Consider the following 26,302-nt stretch of genomic DNA (forward strand, 5'->3'; position numbering starts at 1 on the left):
GATTTCAGATAATATACCAGAGATATTAAATTTCACGATCTCCCTCAAAAACGTCTTCTGTTAATTTCGAGATCACACCACATTTACACAATGAAATTAAAACTAAACATAAAAAGCTTTAAATCTATTAAAATGGCTGAAACAGTGCGACTGGCTTAAAGTTCTACACCATTAAGAAATAAACTTCAGCCTTCAGATTTCATACATGATTTTCTTATTCTTCCTTCAAAACTTTTCTTTTGCTACTGTTTTCTTTACTCATTAATATTTCTTTGCAAAATTAATGAAGTTTAACTTGTATAAAATATAATTAAAGAATAATATGTTTAATTATCCTGTTATTAATTAAAAAAACACAGTAAACTATAGTTAATGAAAAAAAACAAAATATACAACAAGAAATTAAATTGTTACTAAATATTATTCAGATTTTTTGTTTTATTTAATTTGTTTATTTTTAATTACATTCATACATACATATGCGAAAAGAAATTAATATAGATTTATAATAAATTATTTAAAAGAAAATGATTAAAATATTAAAACGAAATTAAATTATTTCTTTCTGTACAGTATTTACTGAATAGGGTTAGTATTAAAAAAAAATCTGGAAATGAGTTAAAAAAATTATTCTTAAACAAGTCAAATTTCTATATTCGGCTGTGCCGAATCTTATATACCCCTCACCAGGTATGTTTTAAAAAACAGTTTTTATTTATTTTGTATCTCTGCCCACATGTCACACATAACATACACACAAACAAATATAAACTGTAGCAGAAAGAAATATTAACCTTTGTACTGTATTACCACCGTCAAACTGTATTACCGCCATCACACAAATTTGAGTTGTATTACCAACATATTCCTGCTTTATCTCCTTGTTCTTTTTTATGCTTCCCAGCAAAAAATAATTGATGTCATTCTTTACAAACGACATCTTAATCACATCTAAAAATGCGATTATATATTTTTCGCTTTTATAAACCAAATATTTCTTTACAAATGAAAACCCAGTTAAAAGTGAGGAAAGATATGTAGAATAGTCACTACAAAAAACATATTCGAAGCACATCAAACTTTGGTGAAAAACCAATGAAATTAACAAAAGGATGTCATTGAACAAATTCGGTTTATTTTTGACATCCAAAAATCGGATTTTTATTGCATCTATGAATAAGATTAGATGTAGTTCATAGTTGTTAAAAATGAACAACATCCCTCCAATGACACGCTAATGTAAAATTCATAGGTTTTTCACCAAAATTGAAAGTACTTCAAGTATGTTATTTGTGGTGAAAATTCTACTTCTTTTAACTAAATTTTTTTGCTGGGTTTTATTTATAATTTGTTGAGGAAATTTTCAGAGGTAGTCTCAGATTTCTACCCATATCTCAGTTATTTATGGACCGATTTTGTTGATTCTCGAAAGCATGTCTGACATAATTACTGAAGATTTGGATCTCGAAGATATCTGGAGTCTTCAGAAAATTGATTTCAACAGACAGACGGACATGGTTTAATCGACTCCGCTATCTATAAGGATTCAGAATATATATACTTTATAAGGTCGAATATTATATTATAGTATATTATAGAAATTACAAACGGAATGACAAACTTATATATACCCTTCTTACGAAAGTGAAGGGTATAAAAATATGGTTTTATAAAACCAATCCGGGGGCCCTAAGGATTCATAGTGTTAACTGGACACACCATAAGTAGTGACTGAGCTGTGATGTTAACAGCGAAATAAAAAACATGATGACCAAGTTAGTAGACATGTCGGCATTTAAGAGTAAAACAAACACCTCATTTGAAATGACTGATGACTTAAAATATAGAAAACTTTTAATAAGCAAGAGCGGTAAATACTTGCCTGTAATGACATCGCCGTGAATTAAAATACTACTATATAACCCAGCAAAAAATAATTGATGTCATATATTACAAACGAGATCTTAGTCACATCTAAAAATGCGATTATATATTTTTCGCTTTTATAAACCAAATATTTCTTTACAAATAAAAACCCAGTTAAAAGTGATGAAAGAGATGTAGAAGTCACTACAAATAACATATTTGAAGTACATCAAACTTTGGTGAAAAACCAATGAAATTAACATAAGGATGTCATTGAACGAATTCGGTTTATTTTTGATATCAAAATATCGAATTTTTTTAATATTCATTTTTATCTATGAATAAGATTAAATGTAGTACATAGTTGTCAAAAATGAACAACATCCCTCTAATGACACGCTAATGTAAAATTTATAGGTTTTTCACCAAAATTGGAAGTACTTCAAGTATGTTATTTGTGGTGAAAATTATACTACTTTTTCTTCACTTTTTTTGCTAGGTAGTAGTGAAAAGTAATATTAAGTCATTACTTTTCCACGAAAGTTTTTGCTGGATACTTATTGCTACGTACTATGTAAATAATTGCAGTTTGAAACGATTTATTCAAAATTTTATTGTATACAAAAATTGCAAACAAATGATTGTAAAGACAACAACAAACAATTTATACTTGATATCTAGCGACGTCTACTACGGCTGCGGCGTCTACGACTTCGTGATCGTGAACGTCGTCTTCCACCACGACGTCTTCGGTGACCAGGTTCCATTGGTATATCAGAAGACTTTAATAAGTTAAAATAAATGAGAACACATTAAAATATAAGAAAAGGATTTAATTTAAAATAATCTCACATCCACTAGTTTTTTTGGTTTTTTCACCAACTCTTCATCGGAACTTGATATTTTATCCTCAGCCAAACGATTTGAACGAGAAGCAATTTTCTTGTCGCTCATAATTAATAAGTTAGAATTTAAATAAAAATTTAAAAAATATATATTAAAATTTTAAAAAATTATTTTAATTTGTTAAAAAAGCTTTATTTCCACAAATGAAAATTTTTGAAAAGTATTTCAAAACAATAAAAAAATTTATTTTTTTTATTGAAAAAATAAACGGCTGGGTGGAGTGAAGTTTTTTTTTTTTTTAATGGGTAAAAATAAATTAAAGATCGGGTAACTAAAATTTATGATATTAATGGTATTTTGTGTCATAAATGCATTTTTAAAAAAAAGTAGCACTAAGAATTTTTGAAACTTTCTGTTATACATGGTGTAGATTCAAATAAATTCTCGAAGGAATTTTATAAATAAACATCAATGCAAAAGATATGTGCATAAATTGCAATGCAATGTCCCTGTTTGTCTGACAGTCGGCCAATATCTAATGCGCACGCCCTATGACTCTGCTGCACGTTGAAAACAAAATTTAAATAACAACCACCCACTCCATTTGTATAGAGTTTCATCCTTTACATCCCTTTAGTTATAAGTTTAGCTCCACCGACTCTAAATAATGCAGAGCTTAAAAAGAATTGTACTTATAGTTTGTATAAAATATTATTCATTTAAGTCTAATTGGATTTTAATATAAAGCAATAAAATGTAAAAAAAAGAATGTTTACAAATGCTGACTGATATTGATTTGTAAGTGAATTTTGTACCAGTATCTTTAACTCGACTATACTGAAATAAGGCATACAGCAAGAATATGAATTCTTAGCGAACTCGAGTATTTCAGAGGATTCACATGAATGTAGTGTATTAAAAATTTATCCATAAAAATGTACGTATATACTAGAATATTTAAATATTCGGGTTTTTGCCTTATTCGGTTTATTCGACAAATAATTATTTGGGGTTTTAAGTTGGCCGGTTAATAATCGGATAATTCAAAATTATTCGATTAATCGAATAAGAGGCAAGTGTATGTTGTTTTAATAGTAATTTCTTTTCTACAACATTTTTCTTCCTATAACAAACAAAATTATAATATTCCACTAATTTAAATTCAATTCCGTTAATTTTTTTTCTCAAATATTACAAATTATTTATTTTAATATGAAATCCTCTTCTGTATAAAGAAATTAAGTTTATCAAATTTATGTTTTTGATATTTATCAACGAGTTCCAGAATTCATACGTTCCAATGAACTTGTGTTTATGTATTGGTAAAGAACTTATTAGAAATTATCTAGAAACAGTTCCTCAAAACTGGATGTAGAAGTAAAGGCGATATCATTATTTTCAAGATTTCTTTTCAGAAATCTGAAATGATTCTGCATGAACCCATTCTAAGAAGTAGATAAATCAGAACAACTTATTACTATGTTTCTGAAGTATTGTTATAAAAATCATCCAATAAATATCGCTTCATGCCTAACAAAAAACACAGAAAAACAAAAACAAGGCAATAAAATCAACCTACATCTAAATATACAAACAGAATTCACAAAAAGAAAACAAAAACAAAATACATAACTCAATGAAGCCAACGGCATCCAAATATACAAAACAAAATGCACAGCTGAATAAAACCTAGTACATCTACACAGGCACATGTACATATTTTTCCAATTCACAGTACTGTTGTTGCTTTTTTAACAAAGCATGAAAAAATATGTCTTTTTTGATGAAATTTTCAGTCTCAGTTGTCAGTCAGTTCAGTTGTCTCGGATTTTTGCTCATATCTCCGTTATTTATAGACCGATTTTGGTGATTTTAAATAGCGATCTTCTCGAAAGTATGTCTAACAGAATTATTGAATATTCGGATCTCGCCGATATCTGGGGTCCTCTAAAAACTGATTTTAACAGACAGACAGACGGACATGGCTTAATCGACTCCGCTATCTATAAGGATCCAGAATATATATACTTTATTGGGCCGGAAAATTGTATTATAGAAATTACAAACGGAATGACAAACTTATATATACCCTTCTCACGAAGGTGAATGGTATAATAATACAGAAAGTAAATTTATTATAAAAATATTGAAATTTGTATAAGATATACAGTAATTTTATTGTTTAATAATAAGTTTTTGTTAATCGCTTAATTAATATAAATTACTCGGTTTATTTGTTATTTGAAATTTACCAATTTTCATTTATTCGAGCGATAAATCGTCAAAAATTGATCGATTAACCGATCGACGATTAATCGTTTGAATACCCTAGTTTATACCTTATGAAGGAGAAGAGTATACAAAACCAGATCACTTAATATACATATAAATTATATTAAAAACGAATTTGGAATTTATACTTTAAAAATTCTGATTTCAAACAAACATCCCTTTTGACCCCACCGTCACATGTGCTCTATATAGGTACATTTAATATTCTTTCCATTTATGTTATTTACTCCTTATCTTGAGTATTTTTAACCGGTTGTTGTTTTTTCTTCATGTTATATAGTAGATTCCCTTTAACGGGTTTTGTGCCAAAGAACAATGTTAACCCCACAAGCAAAGAATGCGAACATGATAAGATGAAAACTTTGGTAAAAACATTGAAGAAATAAAGGCAACAATAACAACCCTTATTCTGGTAGTTTCACTATTATTGCTGGATATTCCACTTTCGAAAACTTCCTTTTTTCTTAGTTGTCAATTAGTCTCTTGTCAGTTCAGTGGGGGTGTAAACGTACATACATGTGTGGTGTGGTGGTTCGTGTAGGATTTAGTAAATGTGAATAATAAAAATTTTCAATAAAACTTAATTTAACAAAATAAACTTACTAATTTAAAGAGAAATTAAATTAATAATTAAAAAGTTTTAAATAAAACTTAAATTTTAAGAAATAATAATGTTTAAATATGTGTGCATATTAATTTTCACATTTACGGTCAATGGACTTATAATAATACGAGTATTGTAATTATAAATGGCGGTCAATAGAGACGAGATAAAGTGAAAAATATTAACAAAATGTACTGTTTTAAAAAAGTTTTAATATAAAGACTTATGGCAATTAAATCTGAATATTTACTTCAATAAATAAATGTTATTAAATGTTTAATTTTAATAAAATGTTTTGTTAAATTTGTGAAAAAAGTGAGTGGAAAAAAATATAAATAGAAAATTTGTATAAAAAGAAAAATATGGGATTCTGCGCAGTACATCATACATTTTGTAAAATTTTCATCTGTCAAATACCGGTATTTCTTTATTCTGTTTTGATTTTATAAATCATAATAAAAAGTTGTAAATCACCGTTAATCAAAAACATACTGATATACATACATATGTAACATAACTATGTATGAGTAAAATTACAAAAACCATGTGCAATTCTGTCATGAAATAGCGTTACTTGAATTAAACTGTTAAAAATAATGATTATTTAGCAGTGGTCATCATCTTTTTAATATGGTAAGAATATGTCTTGATATGTTTTCAATTTATTACTGAAAAATCTTGTTATTTTAAAAGATTTGTAACTGAATTTATCCCTTAGGGCTAATATATGGCAACACACAGAAGAACAATCTATATACAGTGAATCAATTAAGTAATTTGCCTATGTAAAATTTTATAAATTTTAAGAAAAAATTTTATCTGAACAGTTATTTTTAGCAAAATAAAGCAATTTGTTTGTTCTATTTTTTTTAAAGAATATTTTATATTTTAATTTTCTACTATAAAAAGTAAAATCGTTATATTAATTAACGAGATTTTTGATAAAATGTGAACGTATTGTTAATTTTTTGGGTCAATAAAGTATTTAGGTTTTTTGTCCATTTTTTTAATATTGCTGCATTATTTTATAAAAGTTAATATTTTTATTACACCTATATATTAGAATATCATTTGTTAGATATTTTAGTAGTGGAACGACTAAATTTCTTAACCGATTTATTATCCTATATACCTATCAGAATTTATCAATATTTTACTTAAAATGAAGTCTATAGTTTCTTTCATTAAATTTCGAAAAAAATAACTAATTTTGTATTGGATACATGATATATTAGATAATCAATGGATTTGGACCTAGAAAAAATGTTTTGCGAGGTATAAATCTATATATTATAACAAAAATAATCCGGATTTTTGGTCATTTTGTATTGAAAAACAAAAACTACATTACGAAAACTCCATCTATTTGGGGACTATTGTGTAAATTTTATTTAGAATTGTATAATATTGATTCTTATTCAATAAATCTAACACTAAGTACCATCCTATCCACTCTAAGTATGGGGACATCACCACATACCACTATAGAACTATTAAATGCTAAAATCTTGATTTTCAACTTCATATTTTAAATTCTTTATATTATGAATAAGATACAGTAGGTGTATTTGGATTTGGATAATTATTCTTGATTTGAGTTGTAAAAATATATAAGTGTATGTATTAGGTGAAAAATATTGCTTTTGTTGACGTTACGGTGTGATAACCACCTCTATTTTAAAGTATCTAAATTAGGTATTTTTCCTGTACTACACGACAGTTCACTTTACATTGGTTTCAAGCAACCTAAGGTCAGTTTAGAGGTCTAAATTCAAACATAGTGTTCATCCTAGTTCGTATATAGATTTTAAAAAGGTAAATCAGGAGTCCAGTAGTTTTCCTTGGATACAAGTCGCCTCTCTTTAGCAGTTAAAGATTTTGAAAGAGCACTCAGTGCGTTTTTTTCTAATAATTCTTTGGATCATTTCATCTATTACTCTATATTATATTTTTTAATGTTATTGATTAAACATTTCATAATTATATTTTATTGATTTACACTTGTTCTAGAAATCTAAACTAATTTTTTATATCGAAATTGCCTCATTATTATCCTTTGAACATTTTAAGGCAAATAACATCACATTTTCACCCAATGAGGATATGATTTTTGCAAATCGCAATTGAAGAATACTTAACACTCTTCCTTTTGACAATAAAACAATAAATTACAAAAATAATTAAAAAATAATTTGAAAAACCCAATGAAATTAACCGGAATTCTCAATATGCAAAATACTTTATTGACATGCAAATACTGATGAAAAATAGTAAAATGCAACAACAAATGCAAATTTGTATTTTAAAATTTTTTCTAATTTTTCTCATTTTACACACTTTTTACCTGTTTTTTCGAATTTTATTTATGAACAAAAAACAAAATTCTCTTAAAAAAAAGCTAGGCAAAAAACTTAGTTGATTCACTGTATATGCGTTTCATGCATTAACACAAACGCATAATACCCAAGTTTTAAAAATTATATTTTTGTGTCAATTATAACAGATCTTTACTTTATGCTAGTTTTGAAGTAGTGTTAAAAGTAATTCTTTTGGAAGTATATACTTCAATTTTTTTGGTTGGGATTCGTAAATATTTTTTGAATTACTGACAAAAAAAAAATCGAATGATTTTATATTCTAGTAAATTAAAAAAAAATCATTTTCCTCAATTAATTCGTATTCGAGTGAGAACCCTATTTATTATACACATAAGTTATTTAAAAAATAATGTCTCCCGAGCATGAAATAGACTACGGTATTGAAAGACCATTGATCTATGATTAATCGAGATTTTTGATCTAGCCCCCTTTAATGCCTTGAAGAAGAATCATTGGAGGAAAACAACTTCTAAACGAACATTTGAGGGCGAAACGCTTTATTACATACATAGATTATTTGGGTAAATACAAAGATGATTTTTTATCATAAACTTGTTTTGTCATTTGCCATTGTTGAGTTACGAACCCAGGGCAGAAAATGTGTTTGTTCCTAATGTTTTCGTAAACAGAGTGCTCTAACCTATTCGGCCAAGAGAACATCTGCTATTCGCTCAGCAAATAAGCATATACTTCGCTTTTATAATTTTAATAAATAATAACAAATTGCATACTTTTAGGCAGTCGACTAAAATACATACACATAATAAAAACTATCTTATGAACTGTAAAGAATATCAAGAAATTACATGAATGGAATTCATAAAGTATAATAAAAACATCATTATCATTGTCATCATCGGTTTGTACATGCAACAACGAAAATATCAACATCAACAGCATTTAAAAAGATAACATTTCGATTCATTTTATATGTTCGATTATGTGGACGAGTTGCGAACGAAGTTCATCACGAGCCATCGAAACAACCATTAATGGTAGTGGCAATGGCAGTGGTGAAGCTGCTGGGGTTGGAAGCGGTGTCGGTGGTAGTTGCGTTATTGTTGGAGCTCCCGGAAGCAGTCAACACGAAACTTTGGCTGACATCGAACATATATCAACGATAGCCGGCTCATTGGTATCAATTGGTTCAATATCACACACACAACCACGATATGTAAGTAAATGTGAATTATTGAAATAACATTTCTATTTTTTCAATTCTTATCTTATTTAGGGAACAAATGATGCTGGCTATGATACGGAACATACATCGCTTAATTCGGATTTCGATGAAGCGGAATTACGCCGAGAGTTATTGAGAGATGTAAGTTTAATTAAATTAATCCTCGATAGTTGTTTTTGAGAACTTAGTTAATTTTCAACTTGAGCAGGAAATGCAAAAGTGTAAACAGCTGATACAAGAAAATTAAAATAGTTTTTGTTATGTATGGAAACACTACGAAATTTAATTTTGTACTCAAAAACATTAAGGACGGGGTTTTCAGATAAAAATATTCTACATTCTTTGTTTAAACACTAGTTTAATCTATGTTAAAGTTCGCCTAACATATGACCTTCTTTCGTAAGTCAATATAACACTTATATAATGTGATAAAGTACATGTATACATATAAAGGTCCCAGAAATTTTAATTTTAATACCCTTCATAAGTTTGTCATTCCGTTTGTAATTTCTATAATATAATTTTCCGACCCCATAAAGTATATATATTCTGGATCCTTATAGGTAGCGGAGTTGATTAAGCTATGTCCGTCTGTCTGTCTGTCCGTCTGTGTGTTTGTTGAAATCAGTTTTAAGAGGACCCCAGATATCGGCGAGATCCGAATCTTCCATAATTCTGTTAGACATGCTTTCGAGAAGGTCGCTATTTAAAATCAGCAAAATAGATCTATAAATACCGGAGATATGAGCAAAAATCCGAGACAATCTCTGAAAATTTCATCAAAAATTGAGCGAGAGCAGCAAAGTAAGAGTAGCAGAGCGAAAGCATAAAATTAAGTATGAAAATAATTTCTGATCTCGTTTAAAACATACTGCAAACTTTTAAACTTTTGGACTAATTTGTTTAGGCTATTTTTAACATTTAAAATCCACATTATTAAATATTTCTTCTTTATTACAGAAATGGAAACTTTTATTTGATATGGTTAGTACTGAATTTTAAATAAATTAATTTAATAATTAATTTGAATTAATTTAATAATTACAAATTTGAATTTCAGTTTGATCCCGAAGGATTTGGTGAGATTACTGTAGATGAGTTTATTAATGCTTTAAAATCGCCAGAATTTATATCACAAGTGCCTATGAATAAACGTGAACTATTATTGGAGAGAGCAAAAAAGGCTAAATTACCCATTGGACCGGGTTATATAACATTTCAAGATTTTGTTAATGTGGTAAGTGCTCTTAAATTATTTCCCCCCAAATAAATACATATGTATATACAAGAGGATAAAAAACTCAACACCAATATGTACTTATAATACTTATGAATGACAATTACCATTCACAGTTAATTGTAAACACAGGTGTTTGTTGATTGTGAATTATCTACTGTACTCACCATATTTTGCTAGCTGCTGTACAAGTATTTAAAGTAAATGGATATGTTAAGTATATAAATATCTTTGAAATTTAAATAATGATGTCCTTTAGGGAATCAAAACAAATTGTTTTGTCATGTAGGATTGTTAAGTTTGTAAACAAGAATTTGTTCTTAAATAAATTTCAGTTGAGTGCATATTTTCGATAAGGACCAAAACATTTAAAATTTAAAGAAATATTTATGCATACAAATGTTGTCATTGGATGTAAATACTATTTTCATGTTGTATTTCCAAAATGGACAACATATACAATTATACATTAGGGTGTCCTGCTTGTATGCAGAAAAAATAAGGTAATTATATTCTCTCAGGGATGGAAAAAGTGATTTTGTTTCAGTATCAAAAAATATTTCAGAAAGTACTTTTTGGATCTCAAAGTAAATAGGTTAGGTTGATAGGAGGATGTGTATTATATCAATTCTGAAGAAATACACCTAGGCCACAATCAGGCCTGTTGTGCGCTCCTTAGCATGAAAAAAAGAACTGAATGAATTATTTTTCAGTGTTCAGAAACTTAGTTTCCTTAACGTAATTCCGGAATAACATCACTTCTAAGATACTTGGATCTAACTTCCACGAATGCCTGGCAGTGGCAAAGAAAGTGTTCCAGAGTTTCACTCTTCACATTCTCTGAATTCGCACGTCCAATTTTGCATAAATGTGCTCGTAATCGTGTGTGTTTACTTAGAATATGTACTATCATACTAACTTCAGACTTGCTCATTTTGAGGAGATTTTCCGTATTACTCTCATCAGGGTCACCCGATAGGATTTTTGTGGTTCTACTCACTGTTTCATTATTTCAAGTAGTTCAGCTTTTGTTGCGTCGAATGGTTTTGCGTTTGTCAGGTTAACTGCCACGTCTATCGACTACTCCCGAGTGGGCTGGTACCCATATGTTGTGAACCGTACCTCTGGGAGAGTTTTCAGTTAAAGCTTACTTACAATCCAAAGTACTAAAACATTTTTTTATAAAAGTTTGTATTTTCTGAAATATATTTATACATGTGTAAATTGGAATGGGCGTTATATGTTGATATATGGTGTCCATCCCTCAATGATAAAATTTTTTATATAATTTGATGAAGATTCCTACACAATTTCTTTCCCAGAAAATGCATGGTATCTCATAGCTACGATATAAATACTACCACGAAATTGTACTTTCTAAAATGTTATATTTAAAGCACTCATGGTTCCTATACAAATATTTTAACAGACATATATACTACCGGTTAAACGATAATCGGATATTGAGATTGTAGCCCTGAAAGTATCAAATAAGACTCGGGAGTATCACGATACTTTTGCACGTCAAATAGTATCAAAAAAGTACCATCGTACCAATTTTGCCATCCCTGGTTCAAATCATTTTATTTTTACGAAAGACATAAAAAGGTATATTAGAACAAATTTAAGCCAAAATTAACCCATTGGTGGCCCTTAACAGGACTTATATAACACACATTTATTTCCTTCTGATAGGATTGTCGTAGTCGAGAAAGTTTTTTAGAATTGATTTTCAGCGTAAAGTTCTTTGCTTCCAATATGCGGTTGCTATTATCAGAATGAATAAATAGTTTTTCTTCCATCATTTTGCAATTCTAGATTTTGTTAAACAACGAAAAATTTGAATTGATCCAGAAAGTGATTCTGAGCGAGGAAAAATTTTTGTTTTTCTTCAAACGAATAAAAAACTTTCAATTTTTAAAATTTTTGTCGAATAATAGAATATTTGAATAAATTGTTTACCCATATTTTATTATTATTTTTGAACAAAGAAATACACTAATTCTACATCAAAAGATCTGTTATAATTGAAATTGAGAAATTAATAAATTAAAATGAGAAATTTAAAATTTGTATGAAAATATTTTTCTTATAAAATGTTTAAATAGGATATGGATTTAAAATATTATAAATTTCAATACAAAATTAGGGTTTCTTAATATCATTTTGTATTTTGTCGATTTCAATTTGTGTTATCTCAATATTAATTTCGACTTCCCAATATCAATTGGTTTTTTCTCATTAAGTTGAAAATTAAAATTTCAAATTGTTTTTTCTTCATATCAATTTTGATTCCTAAATTTAATTTGGCATGTCTCAATATTAAATTGGATTTCTGAAATTCATTTTGCTGTTTCACAATATAAGTTTGGTTTTTCTCAATTTAAACTTGAAATGGTGTAGTTTAGTTTTCTCAATTTCAGGGTAGAAATACAATATTGCGGCTGCGGAGACGGATATTTTTTTTATATTGAGTTTTGACAACTTAAATCGTTGAAGAAATTCGCACCAAATTAAAATTTATTTTAATTTTTTTACGGATTTTCTCTCATTTACATTTAGAGTTGCCATGCCATTCATACTTTGACAACTTAAATCGTTGAAGAAATTCGCTCCAAATTAAAATTTATTTTAATTTGTTTACGGATTTTCTCTCATTTACATTTAGAGTTGCTATGCCATTCATACTTTTAATGAACAAAAACCATGTGGTGAATAAATAAACTATGAAATACAAAAACAATAAACAATAAAATGGCTACAAAATCCGCAACCGTAGCCGACCTCCATTTAATTAACATTTTCTCTGGGAAGCAGAAAACGCAACCGCATCCGCAGGTTTGTATTTCTACTCTCAAATGGGATTTTCTTAATATTAATTTAAATTTCTGAACTTTAATTTGGATTTTCTAAATTTAATAAATTGAAATTCTGAATATGAGTTTGTATTTTCTCAATTTACACTTAAAATGGTAATATTAATTTTGCAAAAATATATATTTGGTATAATCTGACACAAAAAAGTGCACTTTTAAATTCTGTACAATTTGAAAATTCCATTTGCCATCCCCGTTTTGCAATGTTAAAAGTATAATGCTTCCTGTTTAAGAAGTGATTCTATGGATTTTTTTAAATGCTTGCAATAAATGAAACATATAGTTCCTAAAAAACCTATATACAGTGTCTCTCATAAGTATTCGAATTTAGGTATAATATAAAAAGAAACTAAATTCAATAACATATTTTGTATGCAAAATTGTTTTGTTAAATTCTCTAGACAGTCCTTAGCTTTGATATCACGCCTTTTGAAACTTTAAAAATTCACATTTACTTAAATTAATTTAGCTTTATTTAAAAAAGTCCATAAAATTACCTCACAAAAGTATACGAATTTTTTCTGTATTTCATATTTGACTATATTATACGAAACATAAAAATTAGTATCGAATGTTTTTTTTGCTAAAAATTGTTTTAAGGGATAACTATCAACCGAATGAATATATTTTTGGACCATATGGTCCACAATTTTGGAGTATTTGTACCATATTTTCATATAATATCACAAATTACGATGTTTGACCATATTTGCCATTTTTTTTCTCTTTTTCCAGAGATAAAACCAAAATTTAATTTTGGGATTTAATAGATTCCTTCAGGTATCTAAAATAATAATCTTTGTTATAAGGATTTGTTTTTAAACATTCCATGATATATTTTTGGTATCGTTCTTCTGTTCCTAATTGAATTATCTGGATCTTAAGTCTCTTTTCGTACCACTAGGATCGATATTTTCCAACAAAGTTGGCTAGTATATATAATTGTAGATATTAGCATTAATATATTTTAAATTTTCAAGACATCGTAGCGGTGTACAACTCCAAAACATGCCTTAACAAAACGTCATCCTATACAGTAGATTTTAGTTTTTACTACTCATGACATTCACGATTATGTTGCCCATTACAACAACACTGTATGTAAAAAATTTTGGGCTTATTTTGATCATAGTAGATAATATTTAAACAGATATCAATATTTTTGAGTTAGACCATAATTATATGGTGACATTCAACCTAGAAGCCATTGGTTATAAAAAGAATGATTCCACTATATTGAATGGCGTTTCTTCGAGGCATGCTTTCACAATATATTGAAAACTTAAAATGTATAACAGCTGATATCTAAAACAATATATAGAAGACAAGTTTCCCCGAAAATTTTTGACCCTAGTATTATAAAAATGGACTTGAGTTCCAGTAAATTGAATTAGCGATAGAAGAATGATTCCAATAATATATCTTGGAACGTTTAAATACAGATTATTGTAATAAAAAATAATATTTTTAGATGCCCCAAGGGGTATATTAAATCCCAATAACAAATTTTGGTTTTATCTCTGGGAAAAAGGAGAAAAAATATAAATATTGCCGCCATTTTAATGATATTACATAAAAAGACGGTACAAATACCCCAAAATTGTGGACCAAATGATCCAAAATTATATCGATTCGTTTGATAGTTACCCCTTAAAAAAATTTTTAGCAAAAAAGCCATTCGATTCTAAGTTTTGTGTTTCGTATAATATAGTCAAATATGAAATACAGAAAAAAAATCGTATACTTTTGTGAGGTAATTTTATGGACTTTTTTTTAATAAAGCTAAATTAATTTAAGTAAATGTGAATTTTTAAAGTTTTAAAAAGCGTAATATCAAAGCTAAGGACTGTCTAGAGAATTTAACAAATTTATTTATTAATTTTTTATACAAAATATGTTATTAAATTTGGTTTCTTTTCATATTATACCTAAATTCGAATACTTATGAGAGACACTGTATGCAAATTTGTACATTTTGGATTTAATTGCCATCAGTGCTTTTGTAAGCTAGTTATCTGCGTTATTGTAACTTATATGGGTGCTAGGTTAAATCGTAGACAGATATTGCCCATTTTCAGTACTAAACAAAAAAATATTTCAACTATCTTGTTCGTCATATTGTGTTTTTAACAGACAGGCAGGCGGATGGACGACTAGATCGTTTTAGAATCTAATAAGGGTCCGATATTTCGATATGTTACAAAAGGAATGACAAAACAATACACCCCTCATCCTTTTGATGATGGGTATAAAACATGTTAGTACCTGATTAAATGCACTTTAAAATATACTGATAAATTTAAAATTGGTTGAGATTGAGCTATGTTACTGACGTATAAGTGCATTAATGTACGCAAACCCGTTTTTACCCGTATCTTAAGATTTTGGGGGTATTTTTTACTTATATTTTATTTAATTATTCGAATGAAAACTTTTATTCGTTATTCGTTCCAATAATCGAACAATTTTTAACATTTAGTCGACTACTCGAATAAAATTTTAAACATGAATAATTGACAAACCTAGTTCTATATGAAACTGTTAATAGTTTTCTGTTAATCATAAACATGTAATACAATTTCCTGGGTAATTTCGAAATTTTGTTTATATCCCCGAAATTCATAAGTGGATTTTGCTGATTTCAAAATGGGGTTTCATAATCATTTTTATCACTTTTTATTCACTCCGTTTCGAAATTTAAATTTTATTTAACTTTTTGTTGAAATCTTATCACTGTATGTCTGTGGAAAATTAGCACTTCTATGCGTTCTTAAAAGAAATCAAATACATATCTATATCCAAATTATATGATTCTATGTATGTATATGTATTAATAAGCTATTAAATATATTTTTGTCAACAAAAACATCATATACATTATTTGTGCTTGTTATCTTAATTGTTTTACAATAAACAATCCAAAAGATTATATGACGTAAAGTATCATTTAACTCTGGGCCTGTCTTCTTCTATTTAGTAATATTCTTATCACCGATGAGTAGACCAAAATATAATTGTAACATTGAATTGAATATTTATAAATATTGAGATGAAAGACAGTCAAGTATAATAGTCGATTTTAAACAGTCACCATGACAAGTCGATTGCGTTCTAAGCAGGCAATAACCACATTTAATAAAGAAACCAAAATTTGGCATGGAGAACGTGCAGATCATGTTTTTGGGGCTCATGACTCCATTGGATCAGTTGCTATATCGTCACTGCTAAACGATCCTGATCATATAACTCAGGTAATTAATAAGAACGATGGATATAGTGGCTTTAATACTTGAAAATTGTATTGTTGTAGATTTGTTATCCCAGCGGTAAAGAATACACAAATCAGGAAATAGCTACACTCTCAATACGAATTGCCCTTAATTTACAAAAACTTAACTTAGCGCAACGGGATGTTATAGGTTTGTGTGCTGCTAACAGTGATTTTGTAGCACCTTTAACCTTTGGTGCTCTGTTATGTGGTCTAAGTATTAGTACTCTTGATCCCAGTTTTGATAGAAAAGGAATTGCTCATGTCTATTCCATAACAAAACCCAAAATAATGTTTTGTGATGGTGATAATTATAAAAGTGTAAAGTCTGCTCTAGAGGAATGTAATCTTTGCGATACAATAATATATACTGTTAGTAATCATATTGATAAGGTGCCATCATTAGAGGAATTAATGGAGTACACTGAAGGGGAAAAGGATTTCAAGTAATCTTATACAAACATTTTCCCAAGAGAAAATTATTATTTTTTTATTATTTCTGAATTAGAGCTCCGGTTTTGGAACAGGGTTGGAATCAAGTAGCCATGATTTTGTGTTCATCGGGTACTACGGGTTTGCCAAAAGGTGTAACCATGTCACATGCCAGTATTTTAAATGCAAAAAAGTTGTAAGTTTACGGAAATGAATAAAGCGTTTTTTCAGTTAATATATAAATAATTTTTACGTTTTAGTGAATTTCTTCCCTCGGATAAATTCCTTTGTTTTAGTACTCTTTATTGGTTAACGGGACTTGTAACTTTGGTTCATGGTACTATTGCTGGTCTAACCCGTGTCATATCTAATCGACCGTATTCAACCGATGACTTCTTTAATATAGTCGAGCGTTACAAAGTGAATATAATTTTAAGTCCACCATCACAGATAGCCATGACTCTAACTTCGGATAGAATTAATAATTGCGACCTGTCAAGTATTGAGCTTTTTATGGCCGGTGGTAGTGCTGTTCCTTATAATCTTGTTAAAAAGTTTAAACAGTTTGCTAAGAATGCAGTATTTCTCGTCGGTTATGGCATGAGTGAAGTTTGCGTTTGGATTTCTTTTTATGAATTAGATGATAGAGATTCAGTTGGTCAATTAAACTGTAACGTTGAGATTAAAATTATCAATGATAATGGTCAAAATTTGGCCGCAAATGATGTTGGAGAGATTTGCATTCGCACACCCTATCCCTGGCAAGGTTACTTTAATAATCCTGAAGCCACTGCCAATACATATGATAAGGATAATTGGATTCATAGTGGCGATTTGGGGTATTTCGATGACGATGGAAACTTATACATAATCGATCGCAAGAAAGATATTTTAAAATACAATAATTATCATTTTTATCCCACCGAAATTGAAAAGGTCATAATGGAACTGCCCGACGTAGTTGAAGTAAGTGTGGTTGGTATATCCGACAATATATACACACATTTACCAGCAGCAGCTGTCGTGAAACGTCCAGACAGCCATTTAAGTGAAAAAGACGTATGCGAGTATGTTGCTAAAAGGATGCAACATTTCGAGCAATTGCGCGGTGGAGTTTATTTCTTTGAAAATTTACCTCGTACAACATCGGGAAAAACTCTTCGCCGTGAGGTTACTAAAATTTGTGAAAATATTCACAAGAAAACTGATTAAATTTAGTGTAAAAGTATGTTCATTTACAATATTTTAAGAAATATATTGAAATTGGAGGAAGTACTCTGAGTTTTGTTGAATTAAAGTGATTTTCAGATTCTCTTTAGATATATATCACACTTATGTTTTCTCTGCATATAAAAAGAGTACAATTTTTTCCTATTAGCCCAGGGATAGACTTTTTTGGGAATTAAATTTGCAAATTATTTCTTAATTAAAACTATATATAAAATAAAACTATATATATATCACAAAATAAACTCAAACGATTTGTATCAGTACCTTATTTTTATTCTTACAAATGGGACTTTAATATACATATGAGGAATTTCGTGTCAAGTGACCTAGCTTTAAAAATTGCACCAGGTTAGTTCAATGGGATAGTAGGCTTCACATAAACTTTCAGCTCTATCGGTCAAAAACTGCCGGAGTCAAAGGGGACCGAAATTTTACATTTTCGGTGCCAGCAAAAATATGTCTTGATTAAAAAACAAGTATGAATTTATAGTCGGACATTGCCGACCATATGTTGTATGTTAATATGGTGGATTTTTTATATAAAGCATTTAATTTGTTTTATTGTGAAATTTTTTACTTATTGTTGACAAAAAATAGATTTTCTACAAGAGGGCTCATAGGGGAGAAGGGGTAAATATGGGCCAATCCTTATAAATTTTGGTACATGAATTTACGTCTACTTCAAAGTCATTTATGTAGATTTTAATCGTTTTATTAGTAATTATAAGTTAATTTTGGCCTTCAATTCATTTTTTGAAGGGGAGTTTGTATGTGGGCTAGGGCCAAATGAGGCCCGATCACTATAAAAATTAGTATTGTCATTTATTGTTCTATAAAACTAATTTTTGCTGATTTTCGTTGATATTATAAAACATTTAACGTAATTGTGAGCCTAAATGCCCGATTCGGGGGGAACGGTTGTATGGGGGCTAGAAGAAATAATGGACCATTTTCAATAGCGTTCGTCCCTGAAATTTATCTTGAAAATTGCGACCTGTAGCGTCGGATATCGCTAAATCGACTCATTCTTAAAGGTGGGTCTAGGACCAATATTTTTGGGTGTTACAAACTTCAGCACAAACGCATAATACCCTCCCACTATAGTGGTGTAGGGTATAAAAAACTTAAATTGTTTTAAAATTATCTTTTTATACCCTACACCACCTTAGGGGGCGGGTATATTGGGTTTGTGCTGACGTTTGTAACGCACATCTTAAAGTATACCAATATAAATTTTGAAGATAATTCAATGAAATTTAGTACATGATGTTCTATTCTAAATAAAAAAATAATATAACTCAAAAATTAAGTGCCAAATATTGAAAAAAATATTTGTTTTAAACATATCCCACCCGCATCCCATTATGGGACTATTAATCCCTTCAAGGAAATTGTAAAAAGCTTTCTTTTAAGCAAAAAAGGGACATTTAAAAAAAAATAAAAAATATATATTTTAAAAAGAAATATCTATCTGATCTCCTGTATGTCCAAAATGTCCAAATTTGACCTGCTCTAAGTTTTTGGCTGATAGAGCTGAAAATGTATGTCTGACCTACTATCCTATAGTACTAGCATTAGTGTAAATTTCGTCTAAATCGATTTTTTGAGTTGAGTCACTTGACATGTAATTCCCCATATGTATATCCTTCTCATAAAGGTAGTGGATATATAAATACAAAATAAATAAAAGTAAATTGAATGTGTTTATAGTGTAAACCATATAGTAGTATATAGGCGAAACTAATTGTCAAGGATCTAAGTCCCCTGTCAAAGACCTAACTGGTGAGAATGTATTAGTAGAAGCACAAAAATAAACACAGTTGTTCAAAAGGTACTAAATAAAAAATGTATTTTTTTGGACGTTATTCTTTGTGAGTTATTAATGAAATTTTATATGGTAGTGTATGAAAACATTAGTTATTTATTTTTTTTGAAAAGATATTTTATCTCAAAACATATTATAAACACGTCTTTTTGTTATTTTTTGTTGAATTAAAAAAGTATGTAAAATACTTTTTTAATTTTCAATACTAAAATGTAAAAGAATAAAAAATATTTTTTTTCCGTTTGTAAAATATAAATTATTTTCGGGGTTTTAAATAAATGAAAAGTGTTGAAAAAAATAATAAACATTAAGTTTAAGTGATAAGAAAAACTAATAAGTGGTAATATCCCCGCAATTTTGCGAAGTGAGTGCGTTTAGTTCTCACAAGTTTGTTTTATTCTCTCAGAGCTCGTCTGTGTGAAGAGAATAAAAATTTTTCTTTGAAAACCCCTTCAGTTTCGCCTATATGTACTACTATATGGTGTAAACATTACACGGATATTTATGAACTTAGTTATAAACAGTTCAATTCACAATCAAGTTGTATATTGTACCTACTAAAGTGTAGTAGCAGTGATTGTGAACAGATCTTTACAGCAAGTCATAAGTTTATGTTCTCAATGAAAAATAAAATATCAAAACAAATGTACATAACAATGTCAAATGATAAAAAAATATTAAATTAATTAAACATGCGAAACAAACCATTAATTTCTTTGAATTTTCAATTCTTTATTCCACATTTTAAACAAATAAATAAACTGTTTTAGTTTTTATACCCTACACCACTTTAGTGGGGAGGGTATATTGGGTTTGTGCTGATGTTTGTAACATACAAAAATATTCGTCCGTCTGGCAGGCTGTACATGTAAACCTTGTGCGCAAGGTACTGGCCGCAATTTTCAAGATAATTGGATGACGAATTGGACGAAGCCTATTGAAAATGGTTGAAATTGGTCCATTACTTCGACTAGCCCCCATACAACCGTACCCCCAAGCTTTTTGGCTTATAATTAATTTAAATGATCTATTATGTTAGCAAAAGTCGACAAAACTTAGTTTTATAGAACTTTAAATGACACTACCGATTTTTGTAATGATCGGGCTTCATTTGACCCTATCCCCCATACAAACTCCTCTTTAGAAAATGACTTAAAGGTCAAAATTCACTTACAAACACTAATAACACTTTTAAATTCTACATAAATAATATTGAAGAAGATTTAACTCCCCCTACCAACATTTTTAAGGATAGGGCCATATTTTGCCCTACTCCCATTGAGCCCTCTTAAAAAATCTCTTTTTTTCCAAAAAAAAGTAAAAATATTCCAAAATAAAGTTAAAAAAACAAACCAAATGCTTTATTTTTTAAATAATCCCCATTTTTAACATACATACATACATACATACATACATACATACATACATACATACATACATACATACATACATACATACATACATACTGACTGGTGTAGGGTATCATATGGTTGGCTACGCCCGACTATACATTCATACTTGTTTGTTTTGGTAAACAGCTGATTTCAGTGTTACCACTTTATTGTTTTTATGAAAAAATCGTTTAAATTTTTTGTTTATATGTTGAAATAAACACTAAACTTTCTTACAACTTTCGAAAAACATATGAAAAATTGTTGTGGGAGTTGTATAGAGCTTTTGCATAGAAAATACCAACAACATTGTTATGACTATTGTAGCAGCTGCTGACAAACAACGCTACAACATCGATTGTGAATTGAGCAAGTGTATTGTTCATAGTTGCGAGTCTGTAAATACAATCAGGAACACTTAATGGAATGACAATTGACACTGACAGACAGTGACAATGACTTGAACATCTATTCATGGGTGAGCTTTTCTATCGTGCAGTTTATGAAGTTTGTGTTGTTTTTATACAAAATATATAACAAAAAATATTTTTTTCTAAAACAAAAAGAAAAACAAGTAAGAAATTATAGTAGGGCGAGGCCGACCATATAATACCCTACACCTGTTAGAAAAATAAAATGTGATATAGCTTTCATAATAAAGCATTTTAGTTGAATTGTACCTTGTCTCAGATATACTTAAGCCATTTATTTTTGAACAAAATTGTGGACATTTAAGTAAAAATTTGAAGGGGGCTTTTAATAGGGGCTAGGGTCCAATGAGGCCCTGTAATTATAAAGTTCATGAGGGTAGTATGGATCTTGGTTTTGCAGCATTTTGTCGAGATACGAGTATATTAAACATATTCTGAGTTCTTATTAAATTCTAAGACGATCAAGCCACGATTTCACCAATTATGTATTGATTTTGTCATATATTTTGTAGTAGATCGAAAAATAAGTCGTATAAATTCTGGGTTCTTATTCAATTCTAAGATCATTCAGCCATTTGCTATTGTAAGGTTTATTCGGTCTTGCAAATGAGTACACGATTTGACTAAGCCCCCATACAAGTGGCTTTTTGGAAAATATTTCAAATTCTGTACATTATTGACTCAAGTCCCCATAATACTTGTCAGACCTAAGCCCAGATATTGGGCCTTTTTTCAAAACTAACTTTAATCTATAACAGATGCTTTGATATGGGACATAGTAGAATATAAAACGCTTAATTGTTGGTATATCGTAACGTCCACGGATGTTATGACATTGGACATTATAACATGCCACCATTTTATATCAACCATTTTAAACATTTTTATTAAACTAAATGCCACGTGCTATCGATGTCAATTTCATTTTATTGTAAAGTTTATTTATGAAAATACCAATAAAAGTAATGATAAAATATTTGAGGTTTATTAAAATCCCACTCTACATCAAAGCCAGTGAAAAATGTATTTATTTATTTTTTCTGTGTAGAATTACTCGTATCAACATTTTGTTGTATTTGCGATAAATGTGCTAAACGTGTAATTAAAGTTCCACCCCTCCACTCTTATTAATGCAACATCATTACATCTCGAACAATGGTGTTTTATTTTAGTATTCACTTACGAACTGTTTTTCATAAGGATTCCTATAGACGACGCTCCATACTAAGTATGTAGTGATAAATTAAATCCCAATGAGGAATGGAAGGAATCATGCATTTTGTAATAATGATTTGTGTTTTACACATGTATCAAGAACATAAATATGTATGAATGTTTATGTCTCTTTTGCTCGCCATATGGCTGGACTTGGTTGATCATTAATATTGGAACTATACAATGTCCACTATTTTAATATGGTTAAAAAGCGGCGCCTACCGGGTACGAAAACATTCCTTAACGTGTGTATGATTGTGTATCTGTATTTATGCGTAGTTTTATTGCGATTTTATTATATTCATATAAATGAATGTGCGTGTTTGTCCCCGTGTAGTATGTTTTATGGCGATGTTTGTGGTTCATAGTCGAACTAAACAAAGAAATCCATATTTGGAGGATAAATGATTTAAAGCAAAAATGCCGCGTACACTTGAATGGGGAGGTACAAACAACCATTGAATGAAAATCAATGATGCAACGGCATTTAACTAACGCCTTCACTAGATGGATGGACCATTAGGCTTGTGCAGGACTTTAAAGAAGGCAAACTAAAGTTTTAAAAGATTATTTCTAGCAAAACTGTTGTGAAAAGCATTTTAATGAGAATATGATTTTTTAAGTTTTTCTAAAAATAGCTTATTTTTAATTATGTATTCAGTGAGAACCATTATAAAAACTGAATTTTTTTATTTTATCTGTAGAAAATGAATTGGAGATTTATTTTGAACTATAACTCTTCATTTTGTATTTTTTTAGATTTTTTAATTTTGTAACAAAAATCCCTGAAAATAAAATTAAAAGAAAATACATCATTAATTCCTTTAAACTTCTGAACACATCCCTCATCGAACTTATTATTCATTTATGTATGTATGTATGAGTTATAAATGATCAGATGATGTTGATTCCTTACTGTCTTAAGAATCTGATGCCAGAAGATTCTACATATACCGCCAATTGTATGATTACTGAATATAAAGTAACAAATCGCACGTGACAAATCCTTATTTGGCATTACATTGCAATCTTTTAGTTTTTCTTTTGTGTTTAACGCAAAAAAACGACACGATCAACATTCCGCATCTGATTTTAATGATACGAATGAATTCAATGATGATCGTTCGATTGATTGGAGCGTTTTAATTTTGACGTGTCCGTTGTTTATATTTATTTTTTTAATTTGTCTGTCTCCTTGTCTGTTGAGCAAATTTTGTGCGCAGTAACACTACAGATGGTCTGCAAAAACTGCAAAAAGTCGGGCAACTGTGAGCATTAGATTTCATTATAAAATTATTAAATTTTTGGTAATGTTTTTTGAAAGATTTTAATTATCTTTATTTTTATTAATCTTTAATAATGTAGATTAACTTTTCTCTATTTACCAAGAGTGGCAATCGTGATGTAGTAGCGGTATCGGTATTTTGACTTATTTCGGTATTGGTATTTTTGCGTTAACGGTATTTCGGTATTGCTATTTTAGCGTCAATTTTAATATGATTATATTTGGCTATGAAGAATATATAGGACCACTTCCGAAATTTAAAAAAGTAAATTTCGTAAGTGTTCCTATTTATGTCTTTGGCAATTAATCTAAAAAATTTCATGGTAATTTTTGGAATAGGACCTTCAATGTTGGATTGGGTCAATTGTGGTAGACCAGCAATGAAGTGTTATTTGTATGTGGGTATGACCAATTACGCGCCCACTTATGTCTGCCATACTTTGGGTCTGACTCTGGGCATGTTGTCACATGGTGGGCTATCATTTATATGCTTTAGAATAGTTGTTTAAATGATCTGGAGATTAATATGGGAGAAAGAATGAACACGAAAGAAATTAAGTTAAACTTACATGCTTGTTCAGCTTAATTTCTTTCGTGTGGTATGAAACTGTCACATTTTACATATTTCTTGTTATTTGATCGACTGAAACTGGCCACCACTAATCGCAATCAACTGGTAGTAATTTTGACTGCGTTGTCAGATCGGAGGCTTCATTTAGTTATTACAGAAATCAGGAGCCCCTGACTTCGGTTTTAGCCTGACTACCATTGAAAGCATGATATCTGTGACTAGATTGCGTAAGAAAATAGTTTAGACAATGTGGAGTTGTTTTACAATTTGGTGTAGGATTATGATGCAGGTGTTTTTCTAACATCTTCCCGATATTAAACGCACCATTAGTTTAAACTGTTTCGGTACTCATAGGTACATATACTAATTTTTAGCTCACCAGTCACAACTCTAAAGAAACTAAGACACATTAGAGTTTTTAAGATGTTAATAAAAAATGTAACAGTCACAAGTTGATATACACTTTTGCAGTAATGTAGAACTATACCAAATCGAATAGGATTTCGATTTTTGGTATATATTGAAATAGAACTAAGTTGCTTTAGTTTCAAATAAACGTTGAGTGCGTAATGACGATTATTCCAAATGACATCTTTAAAGTTGCCATAAAATTTTACAAAGTCAAGTCACAAAATATAAAGTATTTGGTATTCGTTATACCGAGAACTAACTGTAAACAATAACTACTAAATTAATTATTTTCGTCGCATATTCGTAAACATACTTAAATAATCAGTTTTACAATGTAGCGTTTAAATAAAAATGAATTGTAATGCGTGAATTTATCAAGTGCTCAATATTCATCATCAACATCATTATAAACAATACGGCAACAAGAATTAAGGACACAAAAAACAATGAAGACGCACAGCCAACATCCATGTAACATGCAGCATTTAACGCATGTGGTGGACCACTTACTACTTTTACGAACTGAACAACTGCATAAAACCTCATAAACTTTTGATACAATACATCATCATGCGCTCCTTCCGAAAGCACCAGGAAAGTAAGACACACTGGGAGTGAGTGAGTGTGTCAGTGTGAGTGTTTTTGTGCGAATAAGTAACATGTGCCAAACACGCACCAACGAAAATTCCACAGTCTTGTTCTTGAATGAAAAAATGCAACGAATGCCAGAGAATGCAACTGTTCAATGCAATGTTATGCAGCATGCATTCAACATTGATGCAGAAGGTTAGTAACGTATGTATGCAATACTAAACAATACAACAATGCTTAACAACAACAGTAACAACTTTTAAAACACGGTAGCATAAAGGCAGAAAAAACACGAAAATTATGTTGTTTTTTTTTCTGTTTTGGAGATCATTTCGTCTACGGTTTCTTAAAACATACGGCGAGCAAATAC

The 26,302-nt window shown here is 29.4% G+C and overlaps 2 protein-coding genes across 2 annotated transcripts in view; both read left to right on the forward strand.

Moving 5' to 3' along the window:
- Positions 1–5,367: 5,367 nt before the first annotated feature.
- Positions 5,368–26,302, forward strand: part of LOC111674862 (protein rhomboid) — a 66,072-nt gene continuing 45,137 nt past the window's right edge. The window contains exons 1-5 of the mRNA XM_046952151.1: positions 5,368–6,241; positions 8,724–9,160; positions 9,221–9,310; positions 10,130–10,153; positions 10,230–10,406. Coding sequence (XP_046808107.1) covers positions 8,927–9,160; positions 9,221–9,310; positions 10,130–10,153; positions 10,230–10,406 — 525 coding nt within the window. The 5' untranslated portion in view covers positions 5,368–6,241; positions 8,724–8,926. The remainder of the gene's footprint in view (positions 6,242–8,723; positions 9,161–9,220; positions 9,311–10,129; positions 10,154–10,229; positions 10,407–26,302) is intronic.
- On the forward strand, positions 16,336–18,274 carry LOC124420134 (4-coumarate--CoA ligase 1-like). Its single transcript, XM_046952150.1, has 4 exons — positions 16,336–16,533; positions 16,593–16,996; positions 17,059–17,178; positions 17,243–18,274. The coding sequence occupies exons 1-4, from the start codon at positions 16,375–16,377 to the stop codon at positions 18,192–18,194; spliced, it is 1,635 nt and encodes a 544-aa protein (XP_046808106.1). The 5' UTR covers positions 16,336–16,374; the 3' UTR covers positions 18,195–18,274.

Source organism: Lucilia cuprina, chromosome 5, assembly GCF_022045245.1.
Source record: "Lucilia cuprina isolate Lc7/37 chromosome 5, ASM2204524v1, whole genome shotgun sequence".
Lineage (NCBI taxonomy): Eukaryota > Metazoa > Arthropoda > Insecta > Diptera > Calliphoridae > Lucilia > Lucilia cuprina.

Coding starts and splice junctions, on each gene's coding strand:
- LOC124420134 (XM_046952150.1), top strand. CDS start 16,375: ATGACAAGTCGATTGCGTTCTAAGCAGGCAATAACCACATTTAATAAA. Junction 16,534..16,592: donor ATCCTGATCATATAACTCAG/GTAATTAATAAG, acceptor GTATTGTTGTAG/ATTTGTTATCCCAGCGGTAA. Junction 16,997..17,058: donor GAAGGGGAAAAGGATTTCAA/GTAATCTTATAC, acceptor TTTCTGAATTAG/AGCTCCGGTTTTGGAACAGG.